The 14504-nt window shown below is 41.6% G+C and overlaps 2 protein-coding genes across 2 annotated transcripts; both read left to right on the forward strand.

The window, feature by feature from the left end:
* The first annotated feature begins 6279 nt into the window (after window positions 1-6279).
* Window positions 6280-6693, forward strand: H3C13 (H3 clustered histone 13). The gene has a single exon (NM_001166569.1). It carries the CDS (start codon window positions 6282-6284, stop codon window positions 6690-6692), a length of 411 nt encoding a protein of 136 aa, NP_001160041.1. The 5' UTR covers window positions 6280-6281; the 3' UTR covers window position 6693.
* A 1050-nt stretch (window positions 6694-7743) lies between these two features.
* H2BC18 (H2B clustered histone 18) lies at window positions 7744-8342 on the forward strand. The gene has a single exon (XM_010803087.3). The coding sequence runs from the start codon at window positions 7794-7796 to the stop codon at window positions 8172-8174; it is 381 nt and encodes a 126-aa protein (XP_010801389.1). The 5' UTR covers window positions 7744-7793; the 3' UTR covers window positions 8175-8342.
* Window positions 8343-14504: the final 6162 nt, after the last annotated feature.

Consider the following 14504-nt stretch of genomic DNA (forward strand, 5'->3'; position numbering starts at 1 on the left):
TTGAGTTGTGAGCATTCTGTTCTAATTTTCCCCACAGACCAGAAGTATTATGTGTCCTGCTAACAACTGTGGCCTGAATTTTTTTTCTAAGTTGGAGTTCAGTTCAGTCTCTCAGTCGTGTCTGACTCTTTGCGACCCCATGGACTGCCACACGCCAGGCTTCCCTGTCCATCATCAACACCTGGAGTTTACTCAAACTCATGTCTATCACATTGGTGATGCCATCCAACCATCTCATCCTCTGTTGTCCCCTTCCCCTCCCACCTTCGATCTTTCCCAGCGTCAGGATCTTTCAAATGAGTCAGTTCTTTGAATCAGGTGGCCAAAGTATTGGAGCTTCAGCTTCAGCATCAGTACTTCCAGTGAATATTCAGGACTGATTTCCTTTAGGATGGACTGGTTGGATCTCCTTGCAGTCCAAGGGACTCTCAAGAGTCTTCTCCAACACCACAGTTCAAAAGCATCAATTCTTCGGCGCTCAGCTTTCTTTATAGTCCAACTCTCACATCCATACATGACTACTGGAAAAACCATAGCCTTGACTAGACGGACCTTTGTTAGCAAAGTAATATCTCTGCTTTTTAATATGCTGTCTAGGTTGGTCATAGCTTTTCTTCCAAGGAGCAAGTGTCTTTTAATTTCATGGCTGTAATCACCATCTGCAGTGATTTTGGAGCCCCCCAAAATAAAGTCTCCTAATGTTTCCATTGTTTCCTCATCTATTTGCCATGAAGTGATGGGACCAGATGCCATGATCTTAATTTTCTGAATGTTGAGTTTTAAGCCAAATTTCACTCTCCTCTTTCACTTTCATCAAGAGGCTCTTTAGTTCTTTGCTTTCTGCCATAAGGGTGGTGTCATCTGGGTATCTGAGGTTATTGAAATTTCTCCCTGCAGCTTGATTCCAACGTGTGCTTCATCCAGCCCGGCATTTCACATGATGTACTCTTCAAGTAAGTTAAATCAGCAGGGTGACAATATACAGCCTTGATGTACTCCATTCTGGATTTGGAACCAGTCTCTTGTTCCATGTCCAGTTCTAACTGTTGCTTCTTGTCCTGCAAACAGATTTCTTAGCAGGCAGGTCAGGTGGTCTGGTATTCCCATCTCTTGAAGAATTTTCCACAGTTTGTTGTGATCCACAGTCAAATACATGTTAAAAATAATATCTGTAGCCGTTAAAATCCCTGCAATATGTAGCTCAAATCTCATCAGGATGGTTAATGAAGCAAAATAAGTTCTTGTTTGAATAGCTTTAAAATACTGTGTGTAACTTTACTTGAACCTACTACAGTCCACAGGGACATGTTATACTGGAAAGCCAGAAATTGTATAAACTTATAGCAGAGGGAATTGGAGAAGGAAATGGCAATCCACTCCAATGTTCTTGCCTGGAGAATCCCAGGGATGGGGGAGCCTGGTGGGCTGCCGTCTATGGGGTCGCACAGAGTTGGACATGACTGACGTGACTTAGCAGCAGCAGCAGCAGCATAGCAGAGGGAAAATTTTCTTTTACATCTTAGATTCTGTGACTGGGCCTGATAATTAAACTGACATAAATCCAGTCAAAAGGAAAAACGAATGTAATTTCATATTTCTATGTGTATACAGGAGTCTTCAAAAGGAACATGAAGACCTAGGTAGGCCCCGAGCTTATATATAACTTTTAAAACAATTAAAAAACCCGATGAATTCTAGAGATGTGACAAGACCAAAGGGTTTGGACAAAGGTAGCTAACTATGTCGGAGAAGGCAATGGCACCCCACTCCAGTACTCCTGCCTGGAAAATCCCATGGACAGAGGAGACTGGTAGGCTGCAGTCCATGGCGTCGATAATAGTCAGACACAACTGAACGACTTCACTTTCGCTTTTCACTTTCATGCATTGGAGAAGGAAATGGCAACCCACTCCAGTGTTCTTGCCTGGAGAATCCCAGGGACAGGGGAGCCTAGTGGGCTGCCGTCTATGGGGTCACACAGAGTCGGACACAATTGAAGTGACTTAGCAGTAGCAGCAGCTAACTATGTGAAGTTAACTGCAGGAGTTAACTAGGTAGAGAAGTAACTAGGAAGATATGGGTTAGTTTAATAAGGTTTGTTTGAGCAAATTCCTCTTGGCTTTCCAGGATTCCCTGTCTTGGAACACGCTCCTGTATAGGGAAGACATCTACTATATGGGGCAGGGGGCTTAATCTCCTTTTTTAAGGAAGAAAAGGGGTTGTCAGAGGGCCCTTCTTGCATCTGCTGTTTTTCAAGTGCCTTTTGTTTAAAAAGTGAAAGTGATAAGTTGTTCAGCCCTGTCTCTCTTTGCCACCCGTTGGATGTAGCCCATGCCAGGCTCCTCTGTCCATGCAATTCTCTAGGCAAGAGTACTGGAGTGGGTTGCCATTCCCTTCTCCAGGGGATCTTCCTGAACCAGGTATAAAATCCAGCTATCTTGCGTTGCAGGTGGATTCTTTACCATCTGAGTCACCAGGGAAGTCCCCTAGTTTAAAATAATCCTTACATTAAAGTGACATATTTTAGGGGTGGCATATATTGCCACTGATGGGGTTCAAGACATGCTACTCCAAAATACAGCACCTCAGCCTATTGAGTAAGCTGAAGAAATTTTGAGAAAATGACAAGAGGGTCACTATGACCTTCCCCAGACTTTCTCACCTGAAAGAGGTCACAAAACTCTTCTGTGAGAGGTGCTCTCCCTATTCCCAGAGAAAAAGAGCACCCTTATCTCTGAAGACAGAGGGACACACAGAAGAATCCTAACAAGCAGGCCTTGCTGTTCCCCCAGTTTAGTACACTTACCTCATACTCATTAACCTCTCATATTTCTACACAACACCTGCTCTTCATTAAATCTAGCATAAAAATGCTCAGGCAATTTCTCAGATCTTCATTTCCTTATGAATGTTCCTGCATCATGTAAAACTTAAACACGTGTGTGCTTTTTCCCCTGTTAATCTGTCTTTGTTTACTTTTCAGACTCAGCCAGGGACCCTAAGTGGGTCAAGGAAAATTTTTCCTCCCAGACACATTCCCTCACTGTACCTTACAGGCAGTAGTGTTAGGGTCAGGCAGGAAAGGGGAAGTGTTTATCCAATAAGTAGAGTGTTGGGGGAATGAGTTTAGCTCAGAATGGGATAAAAAAGGAAACTCAAAATCCTTTGCCTTCTCTCAATTTTGTCCAGGGCTGCAAGCCATTCAAAGTGAAAAGAAGCAGGCATGTGGCCTGAAACCCACAGGCTGAAGATTTAGCCTCAAAATTGTGATACTTGAAACCTTGGGGGTACTTGAAGCAAAAAAAGACACAAACTGTCTTCCTAGAACTTATAATTTAGTTCATTACTTTTGTATTAAAAACAAACACATGCACATACAAAACATTATATTTTTGCCTGCTTATTTCCTATGGCAAAATTTAAGCTTCTCATGCCTGTTTTCTTCCCCTGTTCAGTACTAAATAATGAAATTTTAGTGCTCAGTCTTAAAACTGCAGATTCTTGTTATTTCTAATGAAAGAAAGTTCAGAAATATTAAAAGAGAAAAAGATTGGCTCTTCCTCACAGCTGTAGCAAAGCACAGATTCTTCTGTTATAAACTTGCTTTTGATAAAGTGGTATATTGAGAACACTGACAGGATTATTACTCTATTGTTCAATGTCAATACTAGGTGAGACTAGGTGAAATTGAACTAATATGAATCAGAATTCTCTTATTAAAGGTGACTTCTAGACAATCATATATCATATTAAAGATGACTTCTAAGGTGACCATATATTAGATTGTTATATTCAGAGAAATGTTACTTATGACCCTAAGTAATATACGATTCTGATTATCTTATTTGATTTGTTGTCTCAGAGTTAACATTTAAGTTGGCATCACTGTTTCCTGAGATGTAGAAATTCTTATTCAGCTTCTTTATTAAGCCAGAGGAACCCTTTCAGAATTTTCTCATTCTCTGTTATAAAGATACCAACTAAAAAAAAAAAAAAATGCACAACATGAGAGGTGTGAGTTAAGTTTTATTTGGGGCAATATAAGGACCGCAGCCTGGGAGACAGCACCTCCGATAGCTCTGAGAAACTTCCAAAGAGGTACAGGGAAAAGACAATATATACTTGATTTTGGCAAAAAGGGAGCACATGCAATCAAGCACATATTTTTTATAGAAAGTTTCTGCTGGCGTTATGAAACTTCTGCTGGTCACGAGAAACAAATATCACCATGAAGGATTTTAGTGTTTTTCTAGATATCTTATATCTGTATTTTCTTATAAGAATCGGGCTCATGAAATCAGCTCCTGAGAATATCTAACTATCTAAAGCCCCATCCTGCCAGTTTTCCAGAGCCCAGGGTGCCTAATTTCTGCTTTCCACCCTGAACTCCTTCAAGGTGTGTTGGAGGTCAGCAGCTGCAGCAGCCCATGACTTAATCCTTGTAGAGGAAGACGGCAAGCACCTGTGGCAAGTGCCAATTTTTGGTTGATAAAGGTAATACAAGTCCCATTACTGTTGGATTCTATATAAACAGACAGCTTGAGAATCTTTTTCTTGTTTAAATGAACACATCCCATACAGCTTGGCCAAGAGTGGATACATCAAAACAAATTAAAAAAAAATTTTTTTCAAAGAAATGTGACACTTGGGTGGACAGCTTTGGGCTGTAACCCAAACACCTGCCGTGGGGTAGTTTCTTCTTCTGATGGGAACACCTGAGTTGAGTAATTCGATTGTACGTTGGGGAAATTCTTTAGTGCTTTAAAATATACCCCAAGCCTGAAGAAACTGGAAATACATTGTAATTTCATTCTTGTGCTTTAGAATATTATGTAGGCCTTGTTACTTATCCAGGATGAGCCATAACATCTCTGAGACTCAGTTTCTTTATCTGTAAAATGAGTTTTTAAATAACATCTATTTCACAGTTGGAATTAAATAATATGCATAGAAAATTTTTAAAATACTGAGCGGTGCTCTGTATATACAAGACGTTATTACAAAATAACCACAGAAGATGGTAACAGTTGTTCATATCAGCAACACTTTCTCACTGACATTTTACATCTCTCTATAGCAGGAGATTGCTGCTGCCTAAGGAGATGTCTAATATGAATCAGAATTCTGTTATTAAAGGTGACTTCTAAGGCAACCATACATCACAGAGTGTCTCTACCTTGTGTTTAATGTTCAGGAAAAACTCTCAAAATCACTTTAAACTTCAGGAAAGTGATCATCATACCTTGGAGCTAAGTTTTGAGCCTCTTGGGCCTGATTTTATTCTCAGGTTTGAGTTTTTATATGTGATGTTGTTCCAATCAAATAAGCATATCATTAAAAGTGTTTATTACAACTTTAAGCATTGGTAACCTTACATAACTTTTGTTTTATTACATGCAATTTTCTGAGAAATTCTTCAAAGCACAGGAAATAAAAGGCAAAAGATCTTCAATTTCTGTATAGAGAATAGAAAAGATTTGAAACTGTAAGCATTAGGAAACACTTTATTGAAAATATGATAGCAAATCAGTAATCAACGAATTATGTGCTTTGACCCTTTAACGTTAAATGACTGATAAGCAACTTGACTATTTAAAACTATTCACTATTGTAAGGAAGAAATTAATATTTCCGGTCTTATCTTCCCTTAATTAAAGCGTTTTGTCCATAGGACGTAATTACGCATTGATGGATTGAGGAGAAAACCCGCACTCAGTGGGTGGAGGGAGGCAGATGGCTCTGAGTTGGTAACCATCAGCACACAATTTTGGTATAGTTCCGAACCAGGTAAAGGTTAAGTTTAATTTCTGGTTCCTTCAACTACATATTGTTTTGTTGAACCTCAGTAGTAATGTAACTCTCGCTTAGCTCAGTGTCAGGAGCTAAATAAACTTGTTAGTTATGGGAGAGGAGTTACAATAACTAGTAAGTGGAAATGCATGCTGAAACCTAGGGCGTGCTTGTATTTTGAAAGAACCTGCTAAAATATAAATCCCAAGCGTGCAAAAACACTTCATAAATTGTTCTTACGAAAGTTAACAGCAATATAAAGAAAAGGTCTTTTTAAAAAAAATCTTTTAATAAGATTATAGAAAAGGACTGGAAAAGGGAGGTTGTAAGTAAAGAGACTAGCATTACAATCTTCTGCCCAAATAGGATTGAATTCTAGCCAATGAGATTACAATTTCGGAAATTGCTAGCTTTTCTGGCCCAATCAAGACTAGGCTAAGTCTATAAATGAGACTGCCTAGGGGGTCGGAGAATAAAACCTGTGAGATACTATGGCGCGTACGAAGCAGACCGCCCGCAAGTCGACCGGTGGCAAGGCCCCGCGGAAGCAGCTGGCCACCAAGGCGGCTCGCAAGAGCGCGCCGGCCACGGGCGGCGTCAAGAAGCCGCATCGTTATAGGCCGGGCACCGTGGCCCTGCGGGAGATTCGGCGCTACCAGAAGTCGACCGAGCTGCTGATCCGCAAGCTGCCGTTCCAGCGGCTGGTGCGCGAGATCGCGCAGGACTTTAAGACCGATCTGCGCTTCCAGAGCTCGGCCGTGATGGCGCTGCAGGAGGCGAGCGAGGCCTACCTGGTGGGGCTGTTTGAAGACACGAACCTGTGCGCCATCCACGCCAAGCGCGTGACCATCATGCCCAAAGACATCCAGCTGGCTCGTCGCATCCGCGGGGAGCGGGCTTAAGGCGTACATTTTAAAGTAGACGATCTAAAGGCTCTTTTTAGAGCCACCCACGTTTTCTTAAAAAGCAGCTGTACCAGCTTTCACTTTAGTCGGTGAACTCTTAATGCACGAGTGTTAAGGGTAAAGCGGGTAGGGGAGTTTAACACGCGTTGAGTGGTGAGGTTATGGAGTTAAAGCTGACAGACGCTAGAGGGAGCCCCAGAAGCAAGGTCTGGGTCGTTTTTGTTAACTGAGCTTACAAGCTGGTTTGATTTCTTAATACAGAGCTCCAACCTCGCCATTTCCTTTTTTTTTTTTTTTTTGAGAACCTAGCCATTTCTGAGAAAACTTTGCAAGAAGCTAAATTCTCTGCCAGTCGTTTCTAGCGCTTTCCAAGCTGCTAGTACAAAACGTTAGCACAAATCTGAATACTGAAGAAGGTCGTCATTATGTGATAACTGTAGGAATGGTAATCGGCTTCAGCTTGATTCTACAGTTACTAGAATTAGGCCAGATGTTAGATAAAATCCTCGATCCCCAAATAGTTCCTCGGTACTTCAACTGTTAAGAATGGGGACAAGAGTCCTGAGATATGTAGGATCCCATCTTCCTAACTGCATGAGACAGAAGGCGCAAACTGTAAAAAAAAAAAAAAGGCGGGGGAGGGGGTAGGCGGCTAAGGTATTGTTGCGAAAACCAGAACCAAACTTCCACAAAATAGTACAGAGGAGTAAAACGATGCAAAAATAAGAGAAAGTTAGCTTGTCTTTAGCACGCGCTTCAGATCTCTACTATATACAAGTCAATCAACGAGAAAAAGGGAAAATCATTTAACGAAAGACCCCAAACAGGTGAAACTACATTTACTTAATTTAGTGTGAAACAGAACATTTTGATTGGTTAACAAGACATTTATTGTAAGAACCACTAAGAAAGCGCGAGCAGGACCTCATTTACATGGACTCTGCCTCTCTATGACGACACTGTTGTATATTAACCAATAAAAATGCAGTACTCTGTTAGCCTCCATTTGCATACGGGCTCTATAAATAGCGTGTAAGCGGACGGTTTTGAGGTAGTCGGGTCGTTTAGTACAGGCGTGTGGTGTGTCTTCTTGCAAAGATGCCGGATCCAGCAAAATCCGCTCCTGCTCCAAAAAAAGGTTCTAAAAAGGCTGTCACGAAAGTGCAGAAGAAGGATGGTAAGAAGCGCAAGCGCAGCCGCAAGGAGAGCTATTCCGTTTACGTGTATAAGGTGCTGAAACAGGTACACCCGGACACCGGCATCTCGTCCAAGGCCATGGGCATCATGAATTCTTTCGTCAATGACATTTTCGAGCGCATTGCCGGCGAAGCATCGCGCCTGGCGCATTACAACAAGCGCTCGACCATTACTTCCCGAGAGATCCAGACAGCGGTACGCCTGCTGCTTCCCGGCGAGCTGGCTAAACACGCCGTGTCCGAGGGCACCAAGGCGGTCACCAAGTACACCAGTTCAAAGTAAGGGCGCGCAAGGGACGAAATCGAACATCTACGTTATACACAAAGGCTCTTTTCAGAGCCACTTACGTTACCAGAGAAAGCGGCTGTAAACACTTAAATTAGTTGCGTTGGGTGGATCCGTAATTAGGATCGCATATACATGTAGGGCTATATCAGGAGAATGGTAAAAGTTGCCCTAGCAGTTAAAATTCGAAACGTCCCATGATCCAGTGGTGCCACCTAATGGTAAATGTTTTATTAATAAGTGGTGTTCAAGATGGTCCCTACCTGCCTAGTCTGAGTCCTCAGTGGAGTTTAGGTACAGAGGGGAGGGGGAGCTAACCTAATACATTGATTTGTTCTTTTATCTAGTAAACGAGCTGGGATTTACTGTCAACGTACAGATAGCCTTGAGTTCCCCAGTCCCCGCTGTTTACTAATATTTTAGTCTTTTTTTAAACGTACACCTCTGGGTATGTAGTCCCAAGCTTTTGCCAACATAGGTGCTTTAGCATGTTGGCCTGTCAGCAAATCCCAACTTAGCAATCCTCCCGTAACTTCTTTTTAGCCCAGTGACCTTCAACTAGATAAATTTTCGCACTCCCTCCCTCCCCCAGGCTCCCAACCATGGGGCATTTGGCAATATCTGGAGACATTTTTGATTGTCATCACTCGGGAGGGGGTGCTACTGGCATTTAGTGGGTACATCCTACAATGTATAGGACAGCTTACAGCCCCCACAACTAAGAGTTATCTCTTTGGTGCATAACGTTGATCCTTGTGATAAGGTTGAGAGACCCAGTGCCCAAAGACTTCCTTTCCTTCAGGGATTCCCCCCCCCCTCCCCCCACCTTTTAGGATTTAGTTCTCATTTAGATCAAACATTTTCCCCTGTCCTCTGCTTTTGGTGAAAACTGAGGAGTATACTGTGATTGTCTACACTCCTCCACAGGAAAATAATCTCCAGGGCAAGGACCTTGTCTTAGTTTTGTAACAAACTTCCCTGGTTACAACAACCACTTACCAGCCTGCTAAACATACATCCAGGTGCCTGTCCTGAAGTTCCCTGATAGGTTGGGGGTGGGGACTGGGGAGGTGGATTTTAGTATTCTCAGGTGTCTTTTTTTTTAAAATAGATTTTGGGGGCATGATGTATAAAAGGGCACAGTTAACGTGGGATGACACAGTTAACGTGGGACGAATTTCTAAGGCTCTCTCAATTTGCGAAACTCAAGACTAATCCTGATTATTTGTTTTACCAAATAAAATATACCCTTGAGGCAAAAGGACAAAATCTTAGTTTCCAATTCACTTGACAGTCAAGTTTTGATATTAATCAAACTTGGGAGAATTTACATGACTGTGCTTAAAATGAATTTTATTAATTTATAATGTAGGAGTTCAAATTTACATCTAATTAAAAGTTGAATAAAGTGGGCTGTATGTGATTTCTCTCTTTCAAGTGGAAATAAAGATTCTCAGTGAGTCATCTTTCCCCAGAGACTATCAGACAAAGAGGCCAGAGAAAGATGACTCAACTGAGAATCTAAAATTTTCAGTTGAAAGAAAAAAAATCATTATAAGATACATTTTATGGTAGGAAAAATCACTCTGTGTTTAAAGGCCAGGGTGGTGTGTCTTCTACCCAAACAAGCCATCAGATAGTATATCTCTTCTCCTCAACTAGAATCTTAAAGTTCAGGGGCTCTCTTCTCCCTGAGGACTAGGGACCATGTTTCTTATGGTCTTTTGAAGTTGTTAAAGCCTTGGCAGTTGGCTCACCTAATCAAAAGCCATCATTATTTATCCAATGACTAAAAGATTAAACCTCAGTTCCTTATCCTGAAACTAAAGGCCTTCTATCATCTTGCCAAAAGGTACCTTCTTCAATTACTTGTTTCCCCCAGTCCTCTAGCTTAGGTAAAATATTCTACTCACTATCCTTTCAGTTCAGTTCAGTTGCTCAGTCGTGTCCGACTCTTTGCGACCCCATGAATTGCAGCACGCCAGGCCTCCCTGTCCATCACCATCTCCTGGAGTTCACTCAAACTCATGTCCATCGAGTCCATGATGCCATCCAGCCATCTCATCCTCTGTCGTTCCCTTTTTCTCATGCCCCCAATCCCTCCCAGCATCAGAGTCTTTTCCAATGAGTCAACTCTTCGCATGAGGTGGCCAAAGTACTGGAGTTTCAACTTTAGCATCATTCCTTCCAAAGAAATCCCAGGGCTGATCTCCTTCAGAATGGACTGGTTGGATCTCCTTGCAGTCCAAGGGACTCTCAAGAGTCTTCTCCAACACCACAGTTCAAAAGCATCAATCCTTTGGCACTCAGCTTTCTTTATAGTCCAACTCTCACATCCATACATGACCACTGGAAAAACCATAGCCTTGACTAGATGGACCTTTGTTGACAAGGAAATGTGTCTGCTTTTAATATGCTGTGTAGGTTGGTCATAACTTTCCTTCCAAGGAGTAAGCGTCTTTTAATTTCATGTCTGTAATCATCATCTACAGTGATTTTGGAGCCCAGAAAAATAAAGTCAGCCACTGTTTCCACTGTTTCCCCATCTATTTGCCATGAAGTGATGGGACCGGATGCCATGATCTTGGTTTTCTGAATGTTGAGCTTTAAGCCAACTTTTTCACTCTCCTCTTTCACTTTCATCAAGAGGCTTTTTAGTTCTTCTTCACTGAATGCATCTTAAATTTCTCTTTATTTTTGCTTTTGTGGTATCACTCTTCTAAGTTGTAGTAAGTACTCTGTCATTCTCTAGACCACGCAAACCTATCATTATACCAGTTCTTTAAACTCTTATTTAGATCTCACTCTGTGAAGCCTCCCCATCCTATTTTATTTCACGGGGAGGTTTTCTTCCTTTTGACTCTTAAGGCTTTATTCCTTGCACAGTAGATTTACAATTAACTGTGTAGCTTTGTGAACTGTGTACTATTCCTTAAATTTTTTTCATTGCTTTTACATTTTCATGTGTTTGTTTTCTGCTAGAGGGTAGGATCTATCATTTTTAAATACTACTTGTCTTCTTCCACAAGTGCTATCCCAGTGCCTGATAGAAAATAGCTCCTCAAAGTTTGTTGACTAATTGCCCAGACTGTAGAATGCTAGAAAATCATGCAAGGATGGTAGATTCAGGTGCTCCCATGAGATTTTTTTTCTCTACTTTTTCTTTTTTTTCCTTGCTCCTTTAACCTGGATGCTTTTTAATTGCTCTTGATAATTACTGACCCAGTTAACATGACTGTTAGAAATTTAAAAATCCTAAAAAAGGAGATAAAGTACTGCACTTGATACCTTCCCTTCAGCTGATGAATGTGTCTTTATGACCAAAGTGATGAGGTTAGAATAAAGCTTTTTTAGCTTGGCTTGATGTACTGCTTTTCCAGTGTTTCAAACAAGGAAGGAGGTGGAAGTTGCATTCCAGAGATGAAAAAACGTGCTAAATTTCCTTCCATGTACCATCTGAATATTAATATATTTACTCATTTATTATTGAATCAGACACCATTACCCATAAAAGCTATTCTTCCCTGCTTACTTTCACTCCCTGCTTTATGGGTGCATAGCTTTTAATTAAAGGCTACTTTACCAGCTTTTTCACATCTGGGTTTGTCCATAAGACAACGTTCTGAGCCAATGAGATATGAATAAAAGTGATACTATTATTTCTTGTTTGTGCCCTAAAAATGAATAAATATGTGCTGCCCTTTTACCCTCTCCTCTGGCTGGGTTGCAGTTATGATGGCAGGAACTACGTCAACCACTCTGGGCCCAGAAATGGAAGCCATGTGATGAGAATGGCAAAACGTTGCTACCAGCCCTGGACTATCACATGAGAGATGAATAAATCTGTATCTTGTTTAAATAAGCCATAGTTTTTTAAAATATTTGGTACAATAATTTAGGCTGCTTTGTGACCAATATGTTGTCTGACTCTCCTGCTACCTTCTCAGAGTAAGTCCTATGAATGTAGGTATTTTCTTTTAGTCACTGTTCTATCCCTATCAGTTGAGTTCAGTCGTGCAGTTGTGTCTGACTCTTTGCGACCCCATGGACTGCAGCACACCAGGCTTCCCTGTCCATCACCAACTGCTGAAGCTTGCTCAAACTCATGTCCATTGAGTTGGTGATGCCATTTAACCATCTCATCCTCTGTTCTCCCCTTCTCCTGCCTTCAATCTTTCCCAGCATCAGGGTCTTTTCCAATGAGTCAGTTCTTCACATCAGGTGGCCAAAGTATTGGAGTTTCAGCTTCAGCATCAGTTCTTCCAATGAATATTCAGGACTGATTTCCTTTAGGATGAACTGGTTGGATGTCCTTGCAGTCCAAGGGACTCTCAAGAGTCTTCTCCAACACCAGAGTTCAAAAGCATCAGTTCTTCGGTGCTCAGCTTTCTTTACAGTCAAACTCTCACATCCATACGTGACTACTGGAAAAACCATAGCTTTGTCTAGACCTTTGTGGACAAAGTAATGTCTCTGTTTTTTAATATGCTCTCTAGGTTGGTCATGGCTTTTAAGGAGCAAGCGTCTTTTAATTTCATGGCTGCAGTCACCATCTGCAGTGATTTTGGAGCCCAGAAAAATAACGTCTCCCACTGTTTCCATTGTTTTCCATCTATTTGCCATGAAATGATGGGACTGGATGCCATGATCTTAGTTTTCTGAATGTTAAGTTTTAAGCCAACTTTTTCAACTCTCCTTTTCACTTTCATCAAGATGTTCTTCAGTTCCTCTTCTCTTTCTGCCATAAGGTTGGTATCCTCTGCATATCTGAGGTTATTGATATTTCTCCCGGCAATCTTGCTTCCAGCTTGTGCTTCATCCAGCCTGGCATTTCACATGATGTACTTTGCATAGAAATTAAATAAGCAGGGTGACAGTATACAGCCTTGACCTATTCCTGTCCCAATTTGGAACCAGTGTGTTGTTCCATGTCCTGTTCTAACTGCTGCTTCTTGTCCTGCATACAGACTTCTCAGGAGGCAGGTCAGGAGATCTGGTATTCCCATCTCTTTAAGAATTTTCCAGTTTGTTGTGATCCACACAGTCAAAGGCTTTGGCATAGTCAATAAAGCAGAAGTAGACGTTTTTCTGGAACTCTCTTGCTTTTTCAATGATCCAATGGATGTTGGCAATTTAATCTCTGGTTCCTCTGCCTTTTCTAAATCCAGCTTGAACATCTGGAAGTTCTTGGGTCTGTTGGAGCCTGGCTTGGAGAATTTTCAGCATTACTTTGCTAGCTTGTAATTAGTGTCAAATTACCCTAGGTTGTTGGGGTAGTTTGAGCATCCTTTATCATTGCCTTTCTTTGGGATTGGAATGAAAATGGACCTTTCCAGTCTTGTGGCCGGTTCCAGTCCTGTGGCCACTGCCACTGTTATCCCTATCTGCTCAAGCTATATCTGGAATAGAGTGGGCGGTTGCAGTCCAAGGAGTGGCAAACAAGAAGATGATAGTCCCCAAACCTCAATATTTCTTTTCTTTGACTGAGAGCTCATTATACAATAAATATTTCAGGTGGTTTTACTAAACGGCAGCATAAGAATCTAGAGAGTATCATTATCAACCAATCCAAGGAACTTTGCTTTGAATGGTCAAAGCCAGAAACAGAGAGCAAAATAGGAGAACTAATTGAGCTTGAGCAGTTCTTTACTGGAAAAGGCAATGGCACCCCACTCCAGTACTCTTGCCTGGAAAATCCCGTGGACAGAGGAGCCTGGTGGGCTGCAGTCCATGGGGTCGCTAAGAGTCAGACATGACTAAGCGACTTCCCTTTCACTTTTCACTTTCATGCATTGGAGAAGGAAATGGCAACCCACTCCAATGTTCTTGCCTGGAGAATCCCAGGGATGGGGGAGCCTGGTGGGCTGCCGTCTATGGGGTCGCAGAGTCGGACACGACTGAAGCGACTTAGCAGCAGCAGTTCTTTACCACTTTCCCTCAGAGGACCCAGACCAAGATGATAACTGGTCTTGGGACTGAGGTAGCACAAGGTACCCAGAAGAAGGAATTCCTGTGGCAAAAAAAATGGAGGATGCAGATTTGTGAAATGAAATAAAGAACAATTTCTCTCTGTTGTTTTACAGGATCAAAGGCAATAATTTTAAATTGCCAGAAGGTAGGGGAAAATCCTTATCATTCTTTTTTTAATCAGTGTTTTTAACATTCAGGGGAAGACAAAATACCTAAAGCTATCAGCTTTATTTTTTGTTATTGTTCGAAATGATGTTGGAGATTTGTGTAGGACTTAGTTTCCAGTTAGTGGGATTATCATTTTCAAATGCCATGGAAGGAAAACTCTAGTCCAAGAGGGAATGTGAAACAGAGTTC

This window comes from Bos taurus, chromosome 3 (assembly GCF_002263795.3).
Source record: "Bos taurus isolate L1 Dominette 01449 registration number 42190680 breed Hereford chromosome 3, ARS-UCD2.0, whole genome shotgun sequence".
In the NCBI taxonomy this organism is placed as follows: Eukaryota; Metazoa; Chordata; class Mammalia; order Artiodactyla; family Bovidae; genus Bos; species Bos taurus.

Bases quoted from the DNA above. Each gene is read 5' to 3' on its own strand.
- H3C13 (NM_001166569.1), top strand. From the start codon at position 6,282: ATGGCGCGTACGAAGCAGACCGCCCGCAAGTCGACCGGTGGCAAGGCC.
- H2BC18 (XM_010803087.3), top strand. From the start codon at position 7,794: ATGCCGGATCCAGCAAAATCCGCTCCTGCTCCAAAAAAAGGTTCTAAA.